At 52.1% G+C, this 23,098-nt stretch overlaps 9 protein-coding genes across 9 annotated transcripts; 6 read left to right on the forward strand and 3 right to left on the reverse strand.

Annotated features, from left to right (window-relative positions):
- The first annotated feature begins 203 nt into the window (after nucleotides 1-203).
- On the forward strand, nucleotides 204-3,060 carry BO72DRAFT_448710 (uncharacterized protein). The gene is made up of 4 exons (XM_040944853.1): nucleotides 204-819; nucleotides 896-1,739; nucleotides 1,808-2,084; nucleotides 2,140-3,060. Exons 1-4 carry the CDS (start codon nucleotides 539-541, stop codon nucleotides 2,961-2,963), a joined length of 2,226 nt encoding a protein of 741 aa, XP_040800737.1. The 5' UTR covers nucleotides 204-538; the 3' UTR covers nucleotides 2,964-3,060.
- Nucleotides 3,061-3,818: 758 nt separating this feature from the next.
- Nucleotides 3,819-5,308, forward strand: BO72DRAFT_459422 (acyl-CoA dehydrogenase; the record flags this gene model as incomplete). The annotated part of the gene is made up of 4 exons (XM_040946420.1): nucleotides 3,819-4,044; nucleotides 4,114-5,029; nucleotides 5,094-5,203; nucleotides 5,262-5,308. The coding sequence occupies 4 exons, from the start codon at nucleotides 3,819-3,821 to the stop codon at nucleotides 5,306-5,308; spliced, it is 1,299 nt and encodes a 432-aa protein (XP_040800738.1).
- A 1,865-nt stretch (nucleotides 5,309-7,173) lies between these two features.
- BO72DRAFT_459423 (putative ubiquitin conjugating enzyme (UbcD)) lies at nucleotides 7,174-8,217 on the forward strand (the record flags this gene model as incomplete). Its single annotated transcript, XM_040946421.1, has 5 exons — nucleotides 7,174-7,217; nucleotides 7,439-7,484; nucleotides 7,658-7,687; nucleotides 7,835-8,018; nucleotides 8,078-8,217. The coding sequence occupies 5 exons, from the start codon at nucleotides 7,174-7,176 to the stop codon at nucleotides 8,215-8,217; spliced, it is 444 nt and encodes a 147-aa protein (XP_040800739.1).
- Nucleotides 8,218-9,181: 964 nt separating this feature from the next.
- BO72DRAFT_128293 (VOC family protein) lies at nucleotides 9,182-11,234 on the reverse strand. Its single transcript, XM_040939066.1, has 2 exons — nucleotides 10,934-11,234; nucleotides 9,182-10,873 (listed from the first exon to the last, which is right to left on the reverse strand). The coding sequence occupies exons 1-2, from the start codon at nucleotides 11,107-11,109 to the stop codon at nucleotides 9,274-9,276; spliced, it is 1,776 nt and encodes a 591-aa protein (XP_040800740.1). The 5' UTR covers nucleotides 11,110-11,234; the 3' UTR covers nucleotides 9,182-9,273.
- A 1,953-nt stretch (nucleotides 11,235-13,187) lies between these two features.
- Nucleotides 13,188-13,865, forward strand: BO72DRAFT_128429 (uncharacterized protein). Its single transcript, XM_040939070.1, has one exon. The coding sequence runs from the start codon at nucleotides 13,227-13,229 to the stop codon at nucleotides 13,743-13,745; it is 519 nt and encodes a 172-aa protein (XP_040800741.1). The 5' UTR covers nucleotides 13,188-13,226; the 3' UTR covers nucleotides 13,746-13,865.
- On the reverse strand, nucleotides 13,866-14,419 carry BO72DRAFT_128428 (uncharacterized protein). Its single transcript, XM_040939069.1, has one exon. It carries the CDS (start codon nucleotides 14,301-14,303, stop codon nucleotides 13,986-13,988), a length of 318 nt encoding a protein of 105 aa, XP_040800742.1. The 5' UTR covers nucleotides 14,304-14,419; the 3' UTR covers nucleotides 13,866-13,985.
- Nucleotides 14,420-15,807, reverse strand: BO72DRAFT_128427 (18S rRNA pseudouridine methyltransferase). Its single transcript, XM_040939068.1, has 2 exons — nucleotides 15,117-15,807; nucleotides 14,420-15,051 (listed from the first exon to the last, which is right to left on the reverse strand). The coding sequence occupies exons 1-2, from the start codon at nucleotides 15,402-15,404 to the stop codon at nucleotides 14,575-14,577; spliced, it is 765 nt and encodes a 254-aa protein (XP_040800743.1). The 5' UTR covers nucleotides 15,405-15,807; the 3' UTR covers nucleotides 14,420-14,574.
- Nucleotides 15,808-19,048: 3,241 nt separating this feature from the next.
- On the forward strand, nucleotides 19,049-20,668 carry BO72DRAFT_128526 (ESCO family N-acetyltransferase). Its single transcript, XM_040939071.1, has 2 exons — nucleotides 19,049-19,227; nucleotides 19,293-20,668. The coding sequence occupies exon 2, from the start codon at nucleotides 19,298-19,300 to the stop codon at nucleotides 20,534-20,536; it is 1,239 nt and encodes a 412-aa protein (XP_040800744.1). The 5' UTR covers nucleotides 19,049-19,227; nucleotides 19,293-19,297; the 3' UTR covers nucleotides 20,537-20,668.
- A 1,393-nt stretch (nucleotides 20,669-22,061) lies between these two features.
- On the forward strand, nucleotides 22,062-23,069 carry BO72DRAFT_379344 (uncharacterized protein; the record flags this gene model as incomplete). The annotated part of the gene is made up of 1 exon (XM_040941343.1): nucleotides 22,062-23,069. The coding sequence occupies one exon, from the start codon at nucleotides 22,062-22,064 to the stop codon at nucleotides 23,067-23,069; it is 1,008 nt and encodes a 335-aa protein (XP_040800745.1).
- Nucleotides 23,070-23,098: the final 29 nt, after the last annotated feature.

Consider the following 23,098-nt stretch of genomic DNA (forward strand, 5'->3'; position numbering starts at 1 on the left):
CGTGCGTCATAATTAGACCTAATTGGGACTCGGGCGGAGACTCGGGCAATTACCCGTCCCCGGAGTTCTCTTACATAAGCCGGGCTCCACGGCCTAGACTACTAGACTATTAGTAGACTAGCCTACGGAGGTAAGTTACTAGGCCTCGGAATAAAATATCAATGAGCAGTGGTTGATTGACTTGTGCTGTGCCCCGTGCTAGACTGACACTTGCCTGTCATTATTGTTGCTGCTGCCACTGCTGCTGCCACTGCTGCTGTACAACTCCTGCAAACCACACAACCTCCAGGAACCCCTCCCCTCCTCTCTCTCCGTACTTATCGTACTTCGTCCGTACGCCGCTAACCCCCCGTACTTATTGCCGATCCAAAGCTGCCATGCCAAGCGGCAAGCCCCTCTTCCCTTCTCCGCCTTGAATCTTATCGCAGTAGTGGCTGTGAATCCATTCGCATCGCAACCAGCCATATGCTCACTTGACACTTGATTGCGCGTTTTTCATTTAATTGATTGTTTTGAAGACGATGAATCCATTGCCGCCATGAAGCGAAGTCGTTACCTTTTCGAGGCCAATGGCGATAGTCCGTCAGCTATCTCCCCTCAGGATATAGCAGCCCACCGCACCCCCGAACACGATGCACGGCAGAGTCCAAAGCATGTTCCCAAGATCTCGCGGCGAATACGCGCTTGCACAGAGTGCAAGCGGCACAAGGTGCGATGTGACATGAATGAGGGGGAAACGGCATGTCATCGATGTCGCCGGATGGGATTAGAATGTGTGGTCAACAAAAGTCTTCAAACATTGCTAGACGATGAGACAGAGTATTTGATCCCTCCTGCATCCCCTACGGCTTTGAATCACATCAAATCGCTGATCAATTCTGTGTATCACGCAAAGATGGAAGGCAGCAATGGAACTTGCGATGGCGGACTTGCTTCGCAAAGCTCGACTCCCCGAACTATCCTACTACCAAGCGATCAGCAAGTCAGCTGAACCGTCGTCGAAGACGAGAGATCGCAACGACTCTATGGCATCTATAGAAGATGCGCTGTTCCCGACAAGCAACCATAGCGGGGGAACAAAACCCACTGAGCCTGCGCACACCGCAATGACTGAGAATAGTGCACCTAGCACTACCACTCACCGACCGCCGCAGTATTCCCTCGACAGAGAAGAGAACGGAGCATCATCCCTAGTCACTGCTCCTATGGGAAGCTTGTACGAGGTGACTCAGCTGAGCGATATTCAAACCACGTCCCCGGGGAGACACCATGCATCGGACCGGGCCCTTGTCACAGATTTTATATCAGGGGGAGTCGTGGACAAACAAGAAGCAGAGGAACTATTCTCTCATTTCGATCAAGTACTCAGTCGCTACTTATGGGATGGTATATTGCTAAATCACACGGATCTAACCTCAGTGCGCAATTCTTCCTCAATGCTCTCTGCTGCCATCCTCGCCGTGACAGCTCTTCACATGCCGAGCAAAGAGCGGGTGTATGAAATCTGCTACACCGAATTCGCGAAACTAGCATCGGAGTCTATGCTAGATCGACATCATACGTTGGATGATCTACGTGCCCTCTGTATAGGGGCCTTTTGGCTTGCCGACGTGAGCTGGAAGCTATCTGGATATGCCGTTCGCATAGCAACGGAGCACAACCTGCATCAATCGTATAGAAAAGCCACACAAGGCTCTCCGGAACATATAGAGCAAGCACGGTTGTGGTATCTCTTATATGTATGTGGTGGAGTTCTCTCGCTGCCCGGCACCGACCATGAGTTGGATCTTATCACTGACCTCCTTAGACCCTAGAACATCATTTTTCCATCGCCTATGGGCGGCCTCCCATCATACACGAAGACTTGAGCATAAAGAACCACAATATTTTCATACAATCTCCGAACACGCAACAAGGGGATTTGCGCCTGCACAGCCAGGTTGATTTGTTCATCATCCTCACCCACATTTACCATGCCTTTGGTCCTGACGTTGACTTGGAGGTTCCTGATAGCCAATTCTCCGAGATTGATAAGTTCGATGCTGCTCTTGCAGACTGGCAATCGTCCTGGATTCCTCGCCTAGGTATGTCGCTGCTGTCGATGCTCGTTGACACAATGCGCTAATCCGGAAAACACAGTGGGGAGTCGATATGTCGGAAAGTATCCCTACAAAGCGGTCTATCTACACTACCACTTCTCTCGCTTGCAGCTCAATTCGGTCGCTCTGCGAACCTATCATTCGTCCAGCTCTACGCGGCCCATGTCCAATGAGCGGAAGCACCGAGCAAGTATAGCAATACGATCAGCTATTGACACGCTTCGGGTCGTCCTTGATGAGCCCGACATCGAACGGGCTTTGGTGGGGGTTCCGCTCTACCTTCACAGTATGATCACTTTCGCGGCTGTATTTTTGTTGAAGATCGCTGCGAAAGGCTGCTCAAGTGGTGCGACGGGGACTACGGGCCAGCAAAATTCCATCGCATCGGCCGGCTTGCTCATCGAGGTCGGGTATGTTCGTGCGCTGGTTAGCCGGATCATTGACATGATGGTCTCGTGCAGCAAACGCGCCAGTGAGCACCATCTTAGTCATCACATTGCCCGTGGCTTGAAGAAGATGCTTACAGGCTTGGAGGAGTGGGAGAAGCGAACCAGTAATAGCACCCTGTCCTTGGGACAGAACCCTCAGGATAATACCTTGTTGTCCAAACCTGTTGTCGTCCCTGGACCGCAAACTCTGGGTGGGCGGGAATCGATCCTCAACCACACACCGGCCTTGGTGGGGGTAGCACCACTCTCAGCAGAGAGAGGAAGTACTTCCGAGCCCAATCCCGGTAATGAGAAGCAAGAGGTTGGACTTTGGGAGGGCTCGGTCGATCCGATGATGGCTGATTTATGGGGGTTTGACGAGGAGTATTTCCCAACCGGAGTCTTCGATTTTCTTCAGTCTCAGATGCCTGCTTAAAGATGTTATATACATAGAGCATAACGATAACGACAGGAGACGAATTGCGCAGGACGCATGCAATGACGACGAATATATGTTACTATGTTGAGTCTGGTGTTGTTTTGGTTGGGGGGGGGGGGGTAACCAGGATGTGAGAATGGGGTGCTATTTGAAGTAGGAATCTATCTATATACCTAATAGCAGAAGACGTAAAGACGTAATCTATGAGGTGCTGCATACCTACCTACGGTACTCATAAACACAGGTAAATTCCGCACCTGGCAGTAACTTACTGTATGTACTCAGGGCTGTAGGCAGGTCTTCCCTATCAGTGTTCTGGGGAGAGCTTATCGATCTTATCGATTGGATGGAAGGGCCGACGGGGACGGAAGGCAAGCCGAAGTCTCCGCCCTTCGCTGCATTTCAACTCCTCCGCGGCTCGATCGGTTCGAGGTTCAACCATCTTCCCCTTTTCCTCGAAAGGACAAGAAAAGTACCTTTTAAAAACAAGGAGAATTGGCCCTTGTCCAGTTCGGCGTTCTCTATCTTCTTCCAGTCTATTCAGGTTGTTGGGTCATTGTGCTCTTCCGTGCTCCTTGAGTATTTAGTACAGTACAAACAACGTCTTTCGACGGGATTTACCGAGGCTGTGTTTTGAGTGCCGTCTCCCCGCAACCTTGAACGCTTCTTCCAGCTCAGTAAGAGAGATTCCTCCTTTCCCTTCCCCTCACCCCTTGGTGACGTCGATGCATTCCCACGTCTCTTTCTCGATCACAATCAAACTGATCAATTGAGTATCCGGGCGATAGAACATTTGTATAGACTGCTCTTCCAAGTTTCACACTTTTCCTCCCTTCGGATTTCTTCTCGAAGATGAACCCGTTCGTTCTCCGCACGGCCTCGCGCCACCTCCGGGCGGCAAACCGCCTACATGCAGCACCTGCCACTGCCGCGTCACTCGCCAATTCCAAACGTGAATATGCGACTTTTAACTGGGAAGACCCTCTGGTTGCATCCGAACTGTATACTGAGGAGGAGTTGGCAATTCAAGATACCGCCCGGCAGTACTGCCAGGAACGTCTGCTGCCTCGTGTTCTCGGTAGGTGATCCTAGTCAGTGGTAGCATTGTATGGGATGCGATTGTGACTGACCTTGGTGCTCCGATTAGATGCCTACCGAAATGAAGACTACGACCGCAAAATTCTCGAGGAAATGGGCGAGCTCGGCCTTCTCGGCGCCAGCATCGAAGGATACGGATGCGCAGGGGCTAGCACCGTGGCATCTGGATTGATCACCAAGGAAGTTGAGCGCGTGGATTCGGGATACCGCTCAGGGATGTCGGTGCAGAGCTCTCTGGCAATGACGGCCATTCATGACTTCGGTACGCAAGAGCTCAAGGATCGCCTCCTCCCCGAGCTGGCGAAGGGCAAGTTGGCTGGCTGCTTTGGCCTCACCGAACCCAACCACGGCTCCGACCCGGGCTCTATGGAAACAGTGGCACGGGAGCATCCCACTAAGAAGGGATACTACTTGTTATCTGGTACCAAGACCTGGATCACCAACTCCCCGATCTCGGACATCATGGTTGTCTGGGCTAAGCTGCAGACCACGGGCAAAATCCGGGGGTTTGTCGTCGAGCGCAGCCAATGCCCTCCTGGCACGCTGGAAACCCCCGCCATCAAGAACAAGACCGCTCTGCGTGCCTCGATCACGGGCATGATCCAGATGGACGACTGTCCTGTCCCTGCGGAGAACATGTTCCCGGAGGTACAGGGCCTTGCGGGTCCTTTCACATGTCTTAACAGTGCTCGGTTGGGCATCGCGTTTGGCGCCATGGGTGCCCTTGAGGACTGCTTGGACCGGGCTCGGACGTATGCCCTGGAAAGGAAGCAGTTCAAGGGCAACCCGTTGGCGAAGTACCAACTGATCCAGAAGAAGCTGGCGGATGCGGCGACGGACGCGGCTTACGGTACCCTGGCCGCGACGCAAGTAGCGCGGTTGAAGGATGCTGGCAAATGCACCCCTGAAATGATCTCGATGGTTAAGCGACAGAACTGTGATCGTGCCTTGGCCAACTCGCGGATGTATGGACCCACCCTTTCTTTGACCCTCGAAGACAAAACTGACCCTCTATTTTCTGAACTGCAGACTCCAAGAGGTCTTCGGCGGCAATGCGACCAGCGATGAATACCATATTGCCCGCCACGTTGCCAACTTGTTCGTGGTGCAAACCTACGAGGGACAGAGTGACATTCATAGTACGGATTCCCCTTCTTTCCCCGCCTTAGTACTCAAAATACTTAAAACTCATCATAGCTCTGATACTTGGACGGGCCATCACGGGTGTTCAAGCCTTCGTCTAGCGCAAGCAGCCCCGTCGCATCTCCAGAATAAAAGCATGACAGTCAATGTTCCCGGTCAGATGATGGCATACAGTAAGCCAGCTCGTCCACGCCACCACACATGCCCACATCATACCACATATGTACATAAGCAGCCAGTGATTCCGTAACTGAGCACCGAATTCAACAAAGATCCAAACATTCATGTTGTAGTCAGCCTTCTCGGACGATTCTCGAAACCGCAAGCGCCGTCCTGAATCACGTGCCATGTACTGCGCCACGTGGGACCTTGGCAAACCGATGTTCGGGAAACTGCCGTTTGTGCTGGCGCTGGTGCTTGTATGTAAAACCGAGTTAAGTTACTGGTAACTGTTCCGATGGAACAGGCTGAATCTACCACTGAACAGCCACACTTCATCTTCGCCGCATTCGATGACGAGCGAGGGAGGCGAGGCGAGGCAAGGCAAAGTGAGCCCGAACCCTCATGAGGAATATTCAAGCCCAAAGGGTTCGACACCGACGTGGCGGGGGAATGAGGACTACTATGTACTGAGTAATCACCTGGGAAGCCCAGTTGCCTGCTCTCGACCGTAAAGCTGCTGAATCCAGCGGAAGGGGGCTTAGTGGTGTATCGAGTAGGTACTGTAGTTCTACTCGAGTCTACAGTACAGTAAATTTATGTTATTGACCGTAGTTAAGCAGCATTAATATTTCATCTTCTCATGTGTGCCTGATTTTAGTTCACATGGGACATGTCGTATGAATGCGTACCCCGTAGAATGCGGGATGACATACGGCACACTCTCCGTACTCGAGTATGTTTCGGAAACAATTAATGAAACAAACAAGAAAAAAAAAAAAAAAAAAAGAAAAAAGAAAAAAAAAAAAAAAAAAAAAAAAAAAAAAAAAAAAAAAAAGAGGTGGCAAGATGCAGGACATTCAGAGCCAAACCCGGATTGGGAAGAACCTCATTAACGTGGCTGGAAATAACCATGATTTGGTCGATGAGCCTTGAGAAGTGGGATTCCCCACTTTCGATGACTCGACCCCCACAGCCCTGAGGCCATCTTAAGTCTTTTTCTTTCCCATATCGAGGGGTATCTATCTTGCGAACTTGCCTTGGTGGTACTGTTCATGGGATTGGATGTGGATGTTGCTGAAAGAGGCGAGAAAAGAGATTGAAGTTATTAAAAAGTAGTTATTGATTGCATAGTAAGTTATGGGCTGATGAGGTGTGCTGTCTGGACAGTACCAGTACAATACAGTACAGTATGAGGGGAGTATGTGGCTGATGCAGGTCTTAGCCAGCAAGAACCAAAAAGCTGACGGCTGACTCAGCGGTCGGCTGAGGTGAGGATGAGAAATGGGTTGGTAATGACAATACCCAGTACGGTAACGGAAAGTGGGCCACACCCGCCTTTTCTTCTTCCTTCCTTCCTTGCCTAGTCTTTCTTTCCCCTCCCTCTTTTTCCTCTTCCTCCCTCTCTCTCTTTTCTTTCTCTTCCTCTTCTTCTTCCCTCTTTCCTCGTCTTCCCGACGTAATCAAACCCGTCTCTGTGAGTGAGTCTTCTTTCCTGCCCCTCCTCTTCTTCTTTCCCAACACCAACTTTGCCTACCCCCTACCTACCTCTTCCTTATTTGACTGGATCTTATAATCCCTATATACTCTCTGTTCTTATATTCACCGTCTCTTCTTCTCCTCCTTATCCTCCTCCCCCTCGACAGTGGACCCTGTCTCCTTTTACTGACTGTGTTGGTGCTTGAGCAGTTTTCCCACCTTCAAATTCGATACCCGCCTTTCTCTTCCTCCCCTCCCTCCCCTCCCCCTCTCTTTCTTCGACACTTCATTCAGGGGTCTTTTCCTCCACTCTTTCCCAGATCACAGCATGGCTCTCAAGCGTATTAACAAGGAACTCACTGACCTCGGCCGGTAAGCGCTCTCTCAACGTCTTCTTTCCTTGGGTCTATCCACCTCATATCGCCGCCATGATGATGGCTCCCGGGCGCCTCACACCCCACCACAGCCGCGGGGTGCTCTTCGAGTCATCTGCCCTACTATATACCACACCTCATCCATCAACAAAATTGCCAAATTCTGTGATGACTTCACCCTGCAGCATAGGCTAACGTAGTGTTATTCTCGCATTATAGTGATCCCCCCTCTTCCTGCTCTGCTGGTCCTACCGGAGATGACCTGGTATGCCCTCATCCCCTCCCGCGTGCCTCTTGTCCAAACACGGTCGCTTCGCCCCCCTCATACCGACCGCGGCGGGGCTGCTTAACAACGCAGACCGCTCATGTTACCTTTCTGTCCTCCGCAATCTTCTGGTGGACAATCATGCTGACTGAATTCTTTCTCTGCGCGCTTAGTTCCACTGGCAAGCAACTATCATGGGTCCTGTGAGTCTCGTAGAATCTATCCCTGGATGTACGACACGGTCGGGCTTATCTTGGCCCCCTTTCGAGAGACGGAGATGACCTACGCTCGTACTGAAAGGGCATCTTTGAATGGTTGTCCCGCATGTGTACTAACGTAGCCTTTGCCAGGGTGACTCCCCATACTCGGGAGGCGTTTTCTTCTTGAACATTCACTTCCCCACCGACTACCCATTTAAGCCCCCGAAGGTCAACTTCACCACCCGCATCTACCACCCCAACATCAACTCGAACGGCAGCATCTGTCTTGACATTCTCAGAGACCAATGGAGCCCTGCTCTCACGATCTCCAAGGGTTCGTTCCTTCCCGTTGCGCCCCCTATCGGCTTTCACACCCACTAACTCCATCCGCAGTGCTACTCTCGATTTGCTCGATGCTCACCGACCCCAACCCCGACGATCCGTTGGTGCCCGAGATTGCTCACGTGTACAAGACCGACCGTCCTCGGTACGAGGCGACCGCGCGTGAATGGACTCGCAAATACGCTATCTGATCTTCGCAATTCAAGTTTCCACGGCCACCTTGGTCTTCCCACTCGCTTCTGCGTCTTCTTTCCAAATCGTTAGATCAGATCCGAAGCCTGGCGTACCGTGATCGTAGATCCTTTCCTTGTTTTCAGTTTGCGCGTCTGATTCCCCTTTACCTCAAACCCCTTGTTTCACTTTCTCTTGGCGGGAAATGTCATATTCAACGATCATTATGACCAATTCTCATTATGCATTCATGGCATTTTTTTTATTTTCTCTGAATGGAGTCGGATCCCATGTTACAACGTTGAACATTAAACCCCAGGCTGTTTTCCTCGGGTCGGGGGTGGTTGGTGGTGGACGTGGGAAGGATGGTTCGAGGTTGGTCGTGACGGTCGAAGTAGTGGTGGGGGTGATGGAAGGCCGATGGACGACATGATGAGGTTGCTAGTGGTGGGTTTGGTTTGTATCAGATAGTGCATTCAGGAGCCAAGCTAATCCCAAACTGGTGACTTGAGACTTTCTTTGTAGTAGGCGTCTAGCAGTAGCGTGCCCTCCATGCCCTGTTTGCTCTGGTTGGCACTTGGGGTGGCAGATTGTAATTCCCATAACACGTGACTGGCGTGGCTTAAGAGCCTTCGTGCGGTGAGATCTCAAAGACAAACAGTCAAAGCAGAGCTATAATTCATCTCGTCACTTATATTCATTCACATATAGGAGAATTTAAAAAGAAAGCTAAAGCCATATGATACCTTTATCGCCATGCCCGTAGAAAAAAACCACAACCAGAAAAGATCAGAACGCCCGGATATGATGCGAACAGATGTATGTATGTTGTGTATATGTCCCATGTATGTAGCAAGCAAAATAGAACCAGGCCTCACATTGCTAAGGTACATGTTTGGAGGGATGCAAGGAATTCAATCACTGTCGACTTCGGATTGTATGGCGCACACCACGCGCGGGAGGAAAGAAACCCGGGCCTGGTTCAAGCAGTAAGGTAATTATCGTAAGAGAAAGAACGACAGTGGTCCAAAAGACAGATGACAGGTAAAAGATGGATGCCCAAGAGCTGGATGCGTTTACGCAACCTGGCTACTGCCCCGACGACTGCTCATTTTGGACGCTGCCTTGGAAGGGGCGATGCTTCCACCACCACCGCCCGCTTTCATAGTCCGCTGGGAGACATTGCTGGAGACTTGGCTCACACTGTCACTCGGCTTGACAGGCTCATCAAATTTGCTAGAGTGTTTCGAGACGCGAGACCCAGCGGCCTTCGAGGCATGGGACTTGTGGGAGTAGGATGAGCGCCGAGAATCATCCACTTGGCTGATCGAATCGTCAGGAGTCACGTTGCTCCGAACATCAAGGTCGATAACACTCTCTGGGAGAGGCACTTCGCGGGCCGAGACACCCGATTTGGCCCCGCTACGGTAGGAAGCAAGGGACCCGATGGAGGAGCCCTCCGGAATAGGGGCTTGCCGTGCAGAGCGAACGGATGAGGCTGTGCTCCCTGGCGGAAGAGTGCGAGGTGTAGAGTGGTGGGAGTGAGATGACCGGTGAGAGCCATGGTGGGATTCTTGATGATTGCCCTTGGAGGGTTTGATGGTCGACGCCGAATAGACGCTTTCCCGATCCATCGCCCGCGACTTATCGGGAAAACTGCTGATCAAAGTGCTTTCATAGCCCCGAGATTGCGAGTCCGGCTGTCCGTACTCGATTGCGCGTAGGGGAATGTCCCGGGTACTGTAAACGCTTCCTTCCGAGGCCCGGCGCCCGTTCTCATCGAGATACACGCTGCCGCCGCTGCCGCGGGGAGCAAACTCCGTTCCTTCATAGATAGTGCTTGCACGCGGGTTCTTCGACGTCACGCTACGAGTGAGCATCGGCCGGCCATCAGACCGAACGGAGTAAGTACTCCGGGCTGGGCCTGCCTCGATGGCCTTGAAGTTGGGGTACTCTTGCGTCTGAGAAGAGGCTTGGGACGGGGAGAGGAGCTGAGCAATATCCCTAGGAGAAAACTGGGAAGGCGCGGAGTTGGTTTCAGTGGACTCAGTCGAGTCGCCTTTGGCGATGGCATAAGCCAAGGCCGCACCCGCTGCGGCTCCGATGAGAGTGCCAACAATCGTCTTGGCCGTTTTGTCATTGTCTGTCTTCTGCGTTGTATGTGTCGTGTGGTGTACAATGTAGGTCGGCGACGGAGCTGGCTGAATATCGCGCGGCGGCTGGTAATGATCCCGACTCACCATTGACGGGGCGCCTCGCTCGAGAGGCACCGCTCTCTCGATGGCAGTATTTGTCTTCGACACGTACGACCGAGATTCTGACCGGGCTTCCGATCGAGGCGGGGCAATACTTTCGGTTTTGACTGAGCTGGCTCTGCTGCTCGCCTTCGAGACGACAGATCCGTTCTCCAACAAGGCCAGAGCTGGCCGGCTGATCTCCGACTTGACTACTGACTTAACCTCGGACCTAGCCGAGGAACTGCTGGGTCGGTAGACAGCCTCAATGCTATTACCGTCAAAGTCGATCACCGCGGCGCTGTAGTAGCCGGACTCTGAGTCGCGCATTTTGGGCTCTCCGTGGATCTTGCCACCGGCCTTGAGCGCACTAATGAAGAAGGTTCCTACTGCATCCTTGGAGGTTGCTGGGAAGGCAACATGTGCTGCACCGGCTGGAACTCTGTAGAGCTTCGTTAGTCGCCGCCCAACGCTTCACATGGTGCAATAGCCAATAACTTACCCTGGCTTCTGTTCGGTTATCCAGAAATCAGCGGGCTCGCCTTGCTTCTGACCGAAACCAATGTAGTCATCATGGCGGCCAATAAATTGATAGCCGAGCGGTTGTAAGCAAGAAAGGAAGAAGGAAGTGGAGGTTGGAAGGTGGGAAACGGTCAAGGTAAGATGTGAAAGAGGCATGATGGCGGTTATTGGCTCACTGGAGGAAATTCTCCGTAAGCATCGAAGGGTACAAGTGTTGGGATTGGTAAGTCTCCGGAAAGGTTGCGAAATAAGGGGGGGTTGAGACTCAAGTATATACAACGATGGAGTGCCGGTTCCCCAGTAAGAGGAATTCCTGGGTGAGGTGACTGCAGCGTTGACGTTTAGTCAAGCGACGTGAAGAAGGATTATATACACGCAGCCGGGAGAGATTGAGGTAGATGAGATCATGAGGGGGAAGGAGAAACGAAAAGACCAGGCGAGAAGCAGCACTTTTTCAAGGCAAAATGTCGGCCCTCCTTTAGGACTCAAGGAGGAATCACGCAGAATGCCCAACTGTGATCCAATCACGAGCGTTCAGAAGTCACTGCTAGACCAAGATAAAATTATCGTGCGAATAAAGCCAGTTGTTCCAACCAAGGGGAATCAGGCCGACTACCGCAAGCTGGCCTGCATCCATTCGCATGGCGTCCAGACAATAATGGATGCCCAGTGAGTCCACGAGGCATCAAGTCCCCGTCCGGACAGCGCTGACTCCTATCGGTAGGTCTTCGCCCCTCGCCAGAGGTCCATGGCGGATACTCTTTCGGTGAAGCTAGATCGAAGCTAGCGACGAGAGGAAGTTGCTCAGAGGGACCGCCAGGTCACCGTGGGGGAGGCCGGCGGACGGTGCGGTAGGTGGCCCTGCCCATGGCGGACGGGGCGCCTATCAGGAAACGGTGGGGAAAGCGTCGGAGCCAGGTGCAAACAACGGCATCATGTCAGAAAAGAAAGTTGGGTGAGGCGAGAGGGTCCTTGAACGAGGTGGACGATAGGGATTGGCAGGAGTGGAGCATGGCCATGTCCCAAAAGGGAGAGATGCTGAAACCGCGATGAAGGGTGTCGGCCATGCAGGAAGAGCCAACAGCACCGAACTCAGACGCTGCAGAGAGGGCTCTTCGCTCAGTCAGGGCCTGGCATTGGGCCTCCTGATCTCAGAATTAAATCGCCGGGGGTCACTCAGAACGAGCAAGCAACGAATGACGGTCAGGCATGACAGCAAACAGCCAGTCTGGGGAGCCACTGAGGGGCAGCCTGCTGGATTGATGGTTTGTCTCGTTGGTTCCTGCTTCGGGCACGTCTGCTGCTGCAACTACTAATTAATGGACGGTGTGATCTGACCGCCAGAAAGTGCCCCTCTTTATCGAATTTTCCCGTGATTCGAAATTTCTGCGGCCTAGGTGCCGATGCATGGCGAATCATGCAACAAAGAAGATTATAGATCTAGGCGACTGTCGGAGATAGAAAGTCGGGGGCAAGACTCAGGGGAAGGGAGGGAGGCAAAGAGGCAATTTTCCTAATCTTATGGCAAGCCTGGATTGGTACTCCATCCGACTAAAGTGCGACCCATGTAGATGAGTACTCAAAGAACAAGCTCAGCGCACCGGAGAGTGTGAGGAGGGGTGATCGTCAAAGCATTGACGTGCATATCAAGAATACCTCACAAGGTCGGCAAACCATGCTGGGGGCCGATATCCGGCAGCTGGCAGCGACAAGGAAGGAAGCCAGTCAGTGATCATCAGGATGTCATAGCCTTTCGATGATTATGGTATGGTCCGAGTGCTCAGGAGTAGGGAGTACTCCATCGCAGACTCCCCGTACAAGAGTCCGTACCTAGACTAGATGGCGGGGCCATGGCGAGGAAAGGCGGGCGATCCACTTGCTGCTGGCATGTCTGCATGCCACGTCGAACAGGCGACTCCGTTTTCCAGCCACCAGCGCACCAATCAAGTAGGATTGTCAATGATTATTGAGAGGCAACCACGGAATGGAAAAGAAAAAGAAAAGGAAGAAGAAAAAGAAATCAAGGAAGGAAGAGTGAGTGAGTGAGTGAGTGAGTGAGTGAGTGAGTGAGTGAGTGAGTGGTGTGGGTGGGGATGGAGATGTAGTTCAGGATAAGGAGAGAAGGATCGGAGAGAGTGGAAAAGACCTTAGTATGTATGAATGAATACTGTGAGTAACTGACTACTATACCTACAGCTTGGAGTAACTTGGTACCTACCTGGTACCGTGGACCGTCTATACATACATACCTACTATGAGCCTGGAGCAGGAGCATGATTGCCTGGTTGGGAAGGAGTGGCCTACCGCGGCGCACTGGCAGGCTCCAGGCTCCGCTCAGTGCCTGTAGGTACAGTACAAGACAACAGTACAGTGCACTAAAGCACTACTACTACTACTACTACTACTACTACTACTACTACTACTACTACTACTACTACTACTACTACCAACACCACTGTCCATACTTGAGGTATCCTCTGGCATCCTCTGGCAGCCAGCTTGATCCTATCTACCTTCCAGGCCCTCATCACTCATTCTTCGTTCATTCTAGCTTCCCAGTTAATTCACGTCCTTCCTCCCTCGATCCTTCCTTCGTCACCGAGCAGGGGTCTCGAACCATCTTTTATTCCCTCTCCTACAAGATTCTTCCTACCTTCACGAGTAATGACCTCATCTCGACTCATTTTAACGCCCGCGGATTCCCCTTTACACTCACTCTTCTACTATCGACCGACTACAGCTCATTAGATCGCCGGGACGTCAAGGGCCGATATCAAACCTGCGTGAACTGAATAAGGGATTCAGCCAATACCCAGTCCTTCCCTCCCCTGACTCGTCCGTAGATCTCCTGTCATCTAAACTGCAAACTGCAAACTAAACCATTGAGATATTCGTTTCATTTTTTTATCGCTATATGTGTGTAGGCAATTGGTGTCCGTGGATTGTGCGCTGACGGAATTCCACGGATACAGGACAGGGCTTGGGCTCAGGGAAGCCATGAGCCACCGGGTTATCACCAGCTTGGCTCACATTCACAAGTAGGGTACACACACACACGCACACACACACACACACAGAGAGAGAGAGAGAGAGAGAGAGAGAGAGAGAGAGAGCGCGCGCGCGCGAGAGAGGCAAGGATAAGTATAGACAATGTCTCGCAGCGGATAGTCGAATCGGCGAATCCCTGGTGCAGAAACATGCGGAGAGCGGTTGTGGCTGTGGGTCTGCGGCAGGATTTCCATTGCCGGCCTGCCGACCAGGAAGCTGCCAGAGAAAAGCAAAGCGTTACAAGAGAGGTCCAAGTCATGTGGGATCATTGGGTTGGGTTCGACTATCACATCGGCCTCCATGGGGCGTGTAGCTGATACGGCAGCGAAGCGAAAAGCACACGGAACAAAGACACCAAGACATGCAAGAGCTAGTAGGCGATGCTAAATCCACACAGGTCAAAAGTGACACAGCAAGGAACGGCAGGTCTTCGTCCCCGATCGGCACCCGGATAACCTCCAGCTCGCAATCCAACCCCGCATCTACCCCCCACATTCACGCAAGGAAATTCGTCACCTCGTCAATCTGGGGCCAATGTTCGGACAAAGGAAGGGGTCATTCCAGCAGTTGGGCTCAGACGATGTCCCACACCTCCTCCGCGGCATGGCAGAACTTGCTACAGGCCACACTGGCACTCAGACTGTAATTGCTGATACTGATCGTGTCGTCCTTGAAGGAATCGGCAAAGTCATCGTGACCCTTGGCCATGGCACCCACGAAGATACAGACACTCTCCTTGGGGCCGAGGGACTCGATGTAGTCGCGGGTCCGGACGACTGGAGCCTCGAAACTCAGGGTCACTTTACGGCAGTTGGGCGGCAGGTGATCGGTGATGGGGTTTTTGATGACCTTAAGGAGCTTCTCCTGGGAGTTGGTGGAGCGGATGGACAGACGGTGCAGAAGCTGCACCATCAAGCCAGCAAAACGCTTGAAGGTACGGGGAATGCGGACAGAGGGGTTGACTTCGATCAAGACCCCTTTGGCGGTATGGATGAAGATTTGGAGCTTGCCAGCCTTGTTCACAGGGGAGTCGAGCAGGGTAAGCAGACACTAATGGGGCATATGCGTTAGATGCTTTGCGGTTTTGAGAGAAGGGTACAAGGGCGGGTAGCAACCTGATGTGTGATGTCTGGACGAGCCTCACTGATATCCCGGTTCATCTTGCGCATGACACCAATATGCTCATCGCTATTGAGGAGCGAATACTTCTCGTCACGACTCGAGCCATTGCGGCCGCTAGAAGCGCGGTAGGTTTCCAAGCTGGCATGGGAGAGGACGACGATCAGACGCTGAGTGTCCTTATCATGAGCGGGAATCGGAACATGTTGCTCTGCGACGAGCTGAGGCAATTCAGGCGGAGGGCAAGACTGGGTCCCTGGCAGTTGATTCGGATTAGCGGCCATACTGGAGAAAAAGCGACGGTAGCGAGAGGACAGAGAAGCGAAAAGACCGAAGACCTGAGTATTCAATCGAGAGATAGGATGGTAGGGGACAGAAAAAAACAAAAATGATAGCGATTAGGGTAGTCGAAGAAGGCTGATAAAAGCGATCGGATGATCGTCGGTGCTTGACAGGGACGGTGCTGACAATGATGGCGGTCGGCGCGAAAAAATGAGGGGAAGAGGGGGAAAAAGCAAACAGAGATGAGGTGGGAGAGAGAAGGCCAAGGCGGCGGGCGTGTGAACCCTTCCATCATCTAGGAACCAGCCTCAGCCTCGGAAGAGAAAATTGGTATACATACTGGCGCGCTTTCTCTTGCCGGCGTTTTGAAGAGAGGCGTCCGACATGATGACAGTCGAAGTTGAAGAATTTAAAAAAATGTAACTCTTGACGAAGCGAGACTGTTTGTCTGGCGAGGGTGCAAGACAGAAAGTATAAATAAGCCGACTGGGGAAAAGAAAAGAACCCGAGATGGAGAGAGGATTTTAAAGCGCAAACGGAGTTTTTAAAGGACACGAGCGCCGGATGGATGTCTTCGAAGCACAGCTGACCCGAACGAGTTAAAAGCTGGTGTAGAATTATTTCCTGGCTGCTGATCTTAGTGCAGCCACAATCCCTTCGAACTGGCAGCACGACGGGGGCACGCCAGAGAAGTGACCGGTCAAATAGGTGGGAGAGCAGCAAGAAGGCGAGAATCAAACGACAGCGCCTCTGATATTATAGAACAATTGTAGTATGGAAATGAGCGGGGAGCGGAGGAGGAGAGGGGGGAGGCGAAGTCGTTATACGGTATAACAGGAGACGAGAAAAATTCCGTGAAAGAGGAGGAAGAGGAGGAGGAGGGGTAGAAGAAGAAGTAATATTTGAAGAAACCGAAAGCGCAATCACAACCGCAACAGCAACAGCAACAGTTGTAGCAGAAGCAATAGCAGGAGGAGTTGAAAGAAAGAAGAAAAAAAAAAGGTCACTAAGACAGGCAGAGTTTGGGTTTCCGCCCCAATCAGGAAGCGCCGGTCCAGGCCCCCCGGAGCCCTCTTGCCAGCCGAATACTATAGTTAGTATGGGTATGATCGGAGACATTCTCCCTCCGATAATTGTGCTTTTGCTTGCCAATCGGCCGCTGATGTGCTGCTTGATCAATTGCTTAAATCCCGAATGCTCCGAATCGATACTCCTTAAAAGTGGTTTTTTGCAGATTGTTATCCATCAGTATCTAAGTTAGTGCTCTATCTACTGTCTCCATCCTCGGTCGGCGGGATGGCGTGCTACCTACGGAGTGCATGTTATCGATAGCAGTGGATGGCCTCAGGTACCAATTCACTTCCATGGTCAATTCCTTGTCAGTTCACTGTACGGAGGAACCAACATTCCAATATGTGTGACTACGTGTGCTTTACTCTATGCTAGTTGACTTACTATATACTGTATAGTAAGTGCTAGACTTGACAGCTAACTAGTTTAGTAGAACTTGCCCATTGCTTCCTTCAGGTCTGACGTGAGAAAAGTCGCCAGTTTTCTACTGGATTCTCCGGTTGTGACAGCTGCCCTGGTCCATGCCCCGGTGCAGCGGGAGCAACCTCGTAACATGATCATGATTCGAGGTGCAACCCACGAGAAAATTCGGGTGGCAGCCAGTGGAAATCGAGTTGATACTGTTGTCAAGGCAGATAGCTCATGTCCGACGAGGGCTTCCCTCCCAGTCCCGGTCGCACCTCGCCCAATTTCCCATTGGGGTCTCATCCGGACCCCGGTCGCAGCTGCTCCGGTCGAATCCTTCCATGTTTCCCGTTCATCACAGATGCGGACTGCCGGACTCCATCTACTCTCTCGATCTGCTGTAGATGCTTTTACGGACGGACCTTTGGCCTGAAGACCATGTCGATGAGGCGGGGTAGAGATTCTTATCATGCTGCTCAGCAGTCCAAGCTCTGAGCACCCGCCAGACTCTACCCCATAGCCGCGAGGAATGCTGGGGAGGAGGCCGTGGATGAATGAGAAGCGTTCCTACTGCCGAATAGGTTCTGGATTGCAGCTGTTGACGCCGTTCTTCCAGGGCAATTCCATGTGTGCGGTGCAGGTGTGTCGCCTCCGCATCAAGTGAACAGAATCCGAAGGGGTCTGAGGTTACCTTCCCAGCAGGTTTTGTTCCCTCGCAAAAGAAGAATGTGATCATTTCACATACCTAGCTATCTCTGCGGGCAAACGCAGGTGGATGGACTGTGCGCGAGCTCGCTCCGAATACTCAAGAAAGGTAAGTAGCCAGCAAGGGCGAGGCGGGAAAAGCGAGAAGAGGCCGAACGGATGGTCTCTTAGGCATGCATGCACTGGGCTGGTCGTTTAACATAGTACCTCCTGAATTCTACTCTTTCCAAGAAGAATTCCAGAGGACATAAATAGGATTCCTGGGGCAAGAAGACACTGGCTCGATGAATTGAGAGCTGAGAAGGGAAAGGAGCTGTCACCCCACAGGAGCTTGGTTGGGACGAGGACGAGTCACATCTTACGGGGTTTGGTTGACTCTGATTGACTCTTTGCCTGTCTACGTAGTGACACCTAATTATTCATAGTGGTCGCACTTAGGATCCAGTATCATGGGAGTAAATAGGGGGAGAGGGGGGGAAGGGGGGGAAGGGGATGATGGTCTGTGTTGAGTCGGTACTAGGTAGCAATAATACGATGCTGGGTGATGGGTGATGATGATGATGATACAACAACAGTAACAGCAACAGCAAGCAGGCTGGCTGGCCCTGCCTATGAAGACTCAGGAAAGGTAGTCATCAGCCTGTTGTAAGGCGAACAAAAGGCAGATCCCGGGGGCCTATTGTTCCACTTGTAACACCTGCTGTCGGAGAGGCTGGCGGTTGATTGGGTCGAATCAGGGGAGAAAAAGCCGTCTTTTTGACGCATCCTGAGCAACGCCACCGGGAGAATGCCAATGGGATGAGTTATGGGATCTAACTTACAGCATCTACTGTACCTAGTATTATTGTATGGGAGTACATGTGTAAAGTAACTACTATGGTGATGATGATTATGATATACAATACAATGTTGGAGGAAATTTCAAGCAGTGCTTATTATAAATTGTTTCTGGATCTTTCGCTGTCGAGTACTGAGTGAGTAGTACGGGGTACTTGGTGGGTTGATGGAGAATGAATAATAAATCAATAAGTAACTTAATCAATTGAATCAACTTGAATGAATGAATGGATGGAATGAGGAAAGGCGTTAATTTATTCCTGGTCGTTATTCTCTTCTAGAAGTAATATGACCGAATGGGGACTAGTGACCTCACGCGTTCCCGTCGATCACCGAATAATTATTATTATTGCCATAAGGTATTTCCATCATCATCATCGCCGCCGCCGCCGCCTTCTTCCATCATCTAACTATCTCTTGCTCTTTCCACCTCCCTTGACTTAACCTCCAAAAAAATAATTATTCCTATTTCCCTTCTCTCCATTACCCTACTCTCACTTTGTTGGCCGTTGACTGAAATTCATAATCTCTTCATCACTGCCCTCACCTTTCCAAAATACTCGATTCTTCACCGTTCTCTCCTTACTCTCGTCTGAAAGATCTTCCCCCCCTCCCCTCCCTCCCTCTACCTTTCTTCCTATAGCTTGCCCCCCCCCCCCCCCCCCTACCATCTCTAGCCTCATCCCTCCCTCCAGCACAAGTGATCCTGCCTCCTTTACAGACGCCATAGATGATTTACCTCGCTTGAGTGTGTCGCTCGACTTAATCCAGGGAGATGCCGTGGACTGTGACAAATTCATTCAAGCGGTGAGTTCCCCCTTCTTTGGAAAATGGAATGTCTGCCTCACTGACGCGATCGCGCTCCTCAAGAGGTCTCATGATGAAAACTTACGGGCGTCCGCTGTGGCGCGTATATGACGATGACCAGGGACCCGCCGCCAAAAAAAGACGCGTCGCGTTATCCGGCTTCGACTCGGATGAGGCGGAGAATAGTATTCAATATGCCATCCGAGAATCATCCGCTGCCGTGCTATCCAGTCCATCACGTCGCAACTCAGTCGTGCTGTCCGAAGGAACTCAGGATGATGATCTGTCGACGCCTCCATCGTCGCCCCCGCCACGTTTAAGCCCCCCGCCCGCCAATACGCGAAAACCGACTTTTGCCTTTCTCAAACGCAAGCACACTGCCACCAAAGATGCTACCGGTAACAGCACGCCTTTAACCGAGGTCAACTCCAATAGTGTGCGTGCCTCGATGGATCCCCCAAAGAAGAAGACGACCGCCGCCGCCGCGACGACGACGACGACGACGGCAACCACGGCAACCACGTCAACCCCAGCGACACCGCAATTGCAACAACCGGGCGCTTTGAAGCAGATGCAGATCGATGTTGGCTGTGAGGTGCGGCGAACCTGTGCGACCTGCGGTATGGAATATGTGCCCTCAAATGCGGAGGACGCAGCAACGCACAAAAAGTTCCACGAAATGAACTCGACAGGGGTGGATCTGGGCAAGGCATTCATGCGCGCCAACGCATCTCGTTGGGTTTATGAAGCCACTCGCTTTGACGAGGGATATGTAGTCATTGTCGATCGCAAAGCATCCCCAACGGCAAAGAACCAGGCCAAGAAGGTGCTCGAGGTCATTTGCAAGGAGCTTTCTTCCCCCATCATCGAAGACGAAGTTCTATGGAGCCAGACAGAGCCACCGGTTCACCTACGCAAAAATGGCACGACGGAGAAGATAGATCGCTACAAGGTCTTCTTACACATGAAGGATAGCCGCTGCGTGGGGGCCTGTTTGACCGAGCGGATTTGGGAATCTCGACCGATCCAGAAATCCTCCGCCCCGGCCCCAGGCACCACCGACTCCTCGGTCACCGTTCGCGACGAACACCACCCGGCTATCGTGGGAATCTCTCGGATCTGGACTTCGGAATCCTCGCGTCGCAAGGGAATTGCCATGGATTTATTGGATTGTGTGGTCAGCAACTTCATCTACGGCATGGAAATCCCCAAGGAACAGATTGCCTTCAGCCAGCCGACCGCGAGTGGCAAAGGTCTGGCGCAGTCCTTCTTTGGTAACGACGAGTGGCACGTGTATGACGAGCAATGAATCCTCGATTGAAAAACGGCCGTGACCTCTGGGGCCGGCAGCCTGCCACCCGGATGCAAATTACCTCTCTATTTTATTTCTTTACTTGTCTTCTTGATACACGGGCGTGTTGATACCCTGCTTTCTCGGGCATTGACCTTGAAGAAAGCCAATACTGTGATGATGACCATTTATTAACTACTACTTTTGTGTGTCTGGACTGTACAACTGACGGTGTTCTATTGGTAGGGGGTATGTTGGGTTTTGTGGTTGGTCTTTGCATGCTTATGCTTTTGTTTTTGTTTCTCTTTTGTCCTTCTCTTTACTATCTTCATTGTAACATATACCTCCTTTGGATTTTATCAGACTCATAACCATGGGCATCATTGTTGTTTTTTCATTTGTCAGATGTTGTCGGAACCGGTTCAACGGTCCTTTGGGAAGGGGTAGAATGAGCATCACAGTTACAGTTACAGTTGTTACAGTCACTCACCACTAGGTAACCTACTTACAACAAAGAAGACACAACCCAGTTTTTGAGCTCGTATAATGCGCACAGCTACTCATAGACCTCTTGCACAGTAGGGCACAGTACAACAATACTTGCATTATGGCGTGTGTTTACTTTTGCGGATGGGTTTGTGGAAGCCGCGCGGGGAATCCGGGATGAATGAATGAATGAATGAATAATGAATGGGGGTCTCTTTCTCTCTTCCTTACTTTAACTACTAACTTACTTACTACATCCTCCCCCTCAGCTCAGCTCAGCTCAGCAGCTCTTCCCACTCCCACTCCCACTCCCCACTCCCACTCCCCATCTCACTCTCACTCACTTCAATACCTCTCTCTCTCTCTCTCTCTCTCTCTCGCTATACTTCTAACTTCTAGACCTAGACTTTTATGCTCTTACTTTCTCCCTTCCTTTCCTCCCCTCTCTCATGGTTAGTGCTGCTCTCCACTTCCTCCTTCGCGATGTCTGGATCCAATCCTTTCCGCCCTAGCCAGCCCGCGAGTGAGTCTCTTCCGACGGTTCCGGATTGCTTTCATGCATTCATTCATCGCAGCCTGGGCGAGGCACATCTTCCATCCATTGACTTTTGACTGTTCGAGTGATTGTTGTTGTTACTGACTCAACGGCATCTTAGATACTACTTTTCCCTCTCAATCCAAGACAGTCTCAATCCCCTACAGTCCAGAATCTCGCGTCTCCGTGCCTGAACCTTCACCGTTTCCGGGGTCGAATAGCTTCCCCAGCTTCTCAACCTCCACGCATCCGCCCGAACTCGTCGACTCCGCTTCGTCCGATGATCAATCCGATACAGATCCGTTCCATCAACCTTCTTTCGCCAGTGACCAGGAAAATGATGACCATGACGACGACCAAGATACTGACGGGTCAACTGTCGATGCTGTAGACTCACACCCTTCGGTATCGGCAAGGTCACCGGCAGTGCAGCCAACCGCTGCGGTTTCGCAGACAATCAGGACTAAGAACTATCACACGCAACGTCGGCCTGTGGCATCATGGCAAGAGAATGCCCACCCAATGGGACTAACCGGCTCTTCTGTGTCCCTTGCCTCGACCGAATACACCCGTACTTCTGACGGCAGTACCCCCGATGTCTCTCAACCATCCCTGCGGTCAGCAGGCCGGGTAGAGCTGGGAACGCCTTCCTCAACCGATTCTCGTCCTCGTCCGCTTGCCAGCCGTGCCGTAAATCGAGACAGAATGCCCCCCCCTCCGCCGCCCAAGAGTCACCATGGACGGCTCATCAATCCTAGTCCGGGCGCCACATCTTCTCACTCCCAATCCACTCCCGGTCAATCCTCCAGCCGATTCTCCCTCCGTGGTACACCCTCAGAACCATCGTACTCACCCCGTCCAGCCCAACCGGCGACGGACTACTTCTCTGGCGTGGAAACGAGCTGTTCCACCCAGTCAGCCCCAGTCGACGTGCTTCGTCGGAGCCAGTCGCAATCCAAGCGGCCTCCGACCCCTCCATTGAGCCGCCGACATAGTCAGATGCGGCGGTCAAAAACCACTTCCGCTAAAGTGAACCCGGTACGACTCTCCATACCGCCAGAAGCAGACGCTACAGCTGCTGCTGCTTCTGTGGCCATCCCGCCCCCGAGTCCGAGCTCGTGGTCCTTGCACCCCACCCGGACACGAGATCCCCGCCTGGCCAGCACGCCATCCGAGGAGTCGGTGCCGTCCTCGTCCTCCTCAAACCGCCTTTCACTACAGATTGATTCCCCCACCCCGTGGACCCCCAGGGAGCCTGGACGGGCGGCCTCGCCCAGTCCCTCAATCAAGCGCGCCTCGCTCCAGAACCCCCCGCCTCCGCCACCGCGGCGCTCGCGCGGATCCGGCAACCACAGTCCAGACAGTGTGCGCCTCAGCCTCCGGTCAAGTAAGCCACCGGTCGCCGCTGCGAAAGATGACTATATTCCGCATCCGTCGAACGCCAACGACATTTTGGCGGATCTCACCCGATTACAGAAGGAGGTGGATGACCTACGCGGTCACTACGAGAGTCGCAAGGCGAGTCATTGAAGACCGCTAATTCCAGCTTACCGATCACA

The sequence above is a fragment of the Aspergillus fijiensis genome (genome assembly GCF_003184825.1).
Source record: "Aspergillus fijiensis CBS 313.89 unplaced genomic scaffold BO72scaffold_27, whole genome shotgun sequence".
Lineage (NCBI taxonomy): Eukaryota > Fungi > Ascomycota > Eurotiomycetes > Eurotiales > Aspergillaceae > Aspergillus > Aspergillus fijiensis.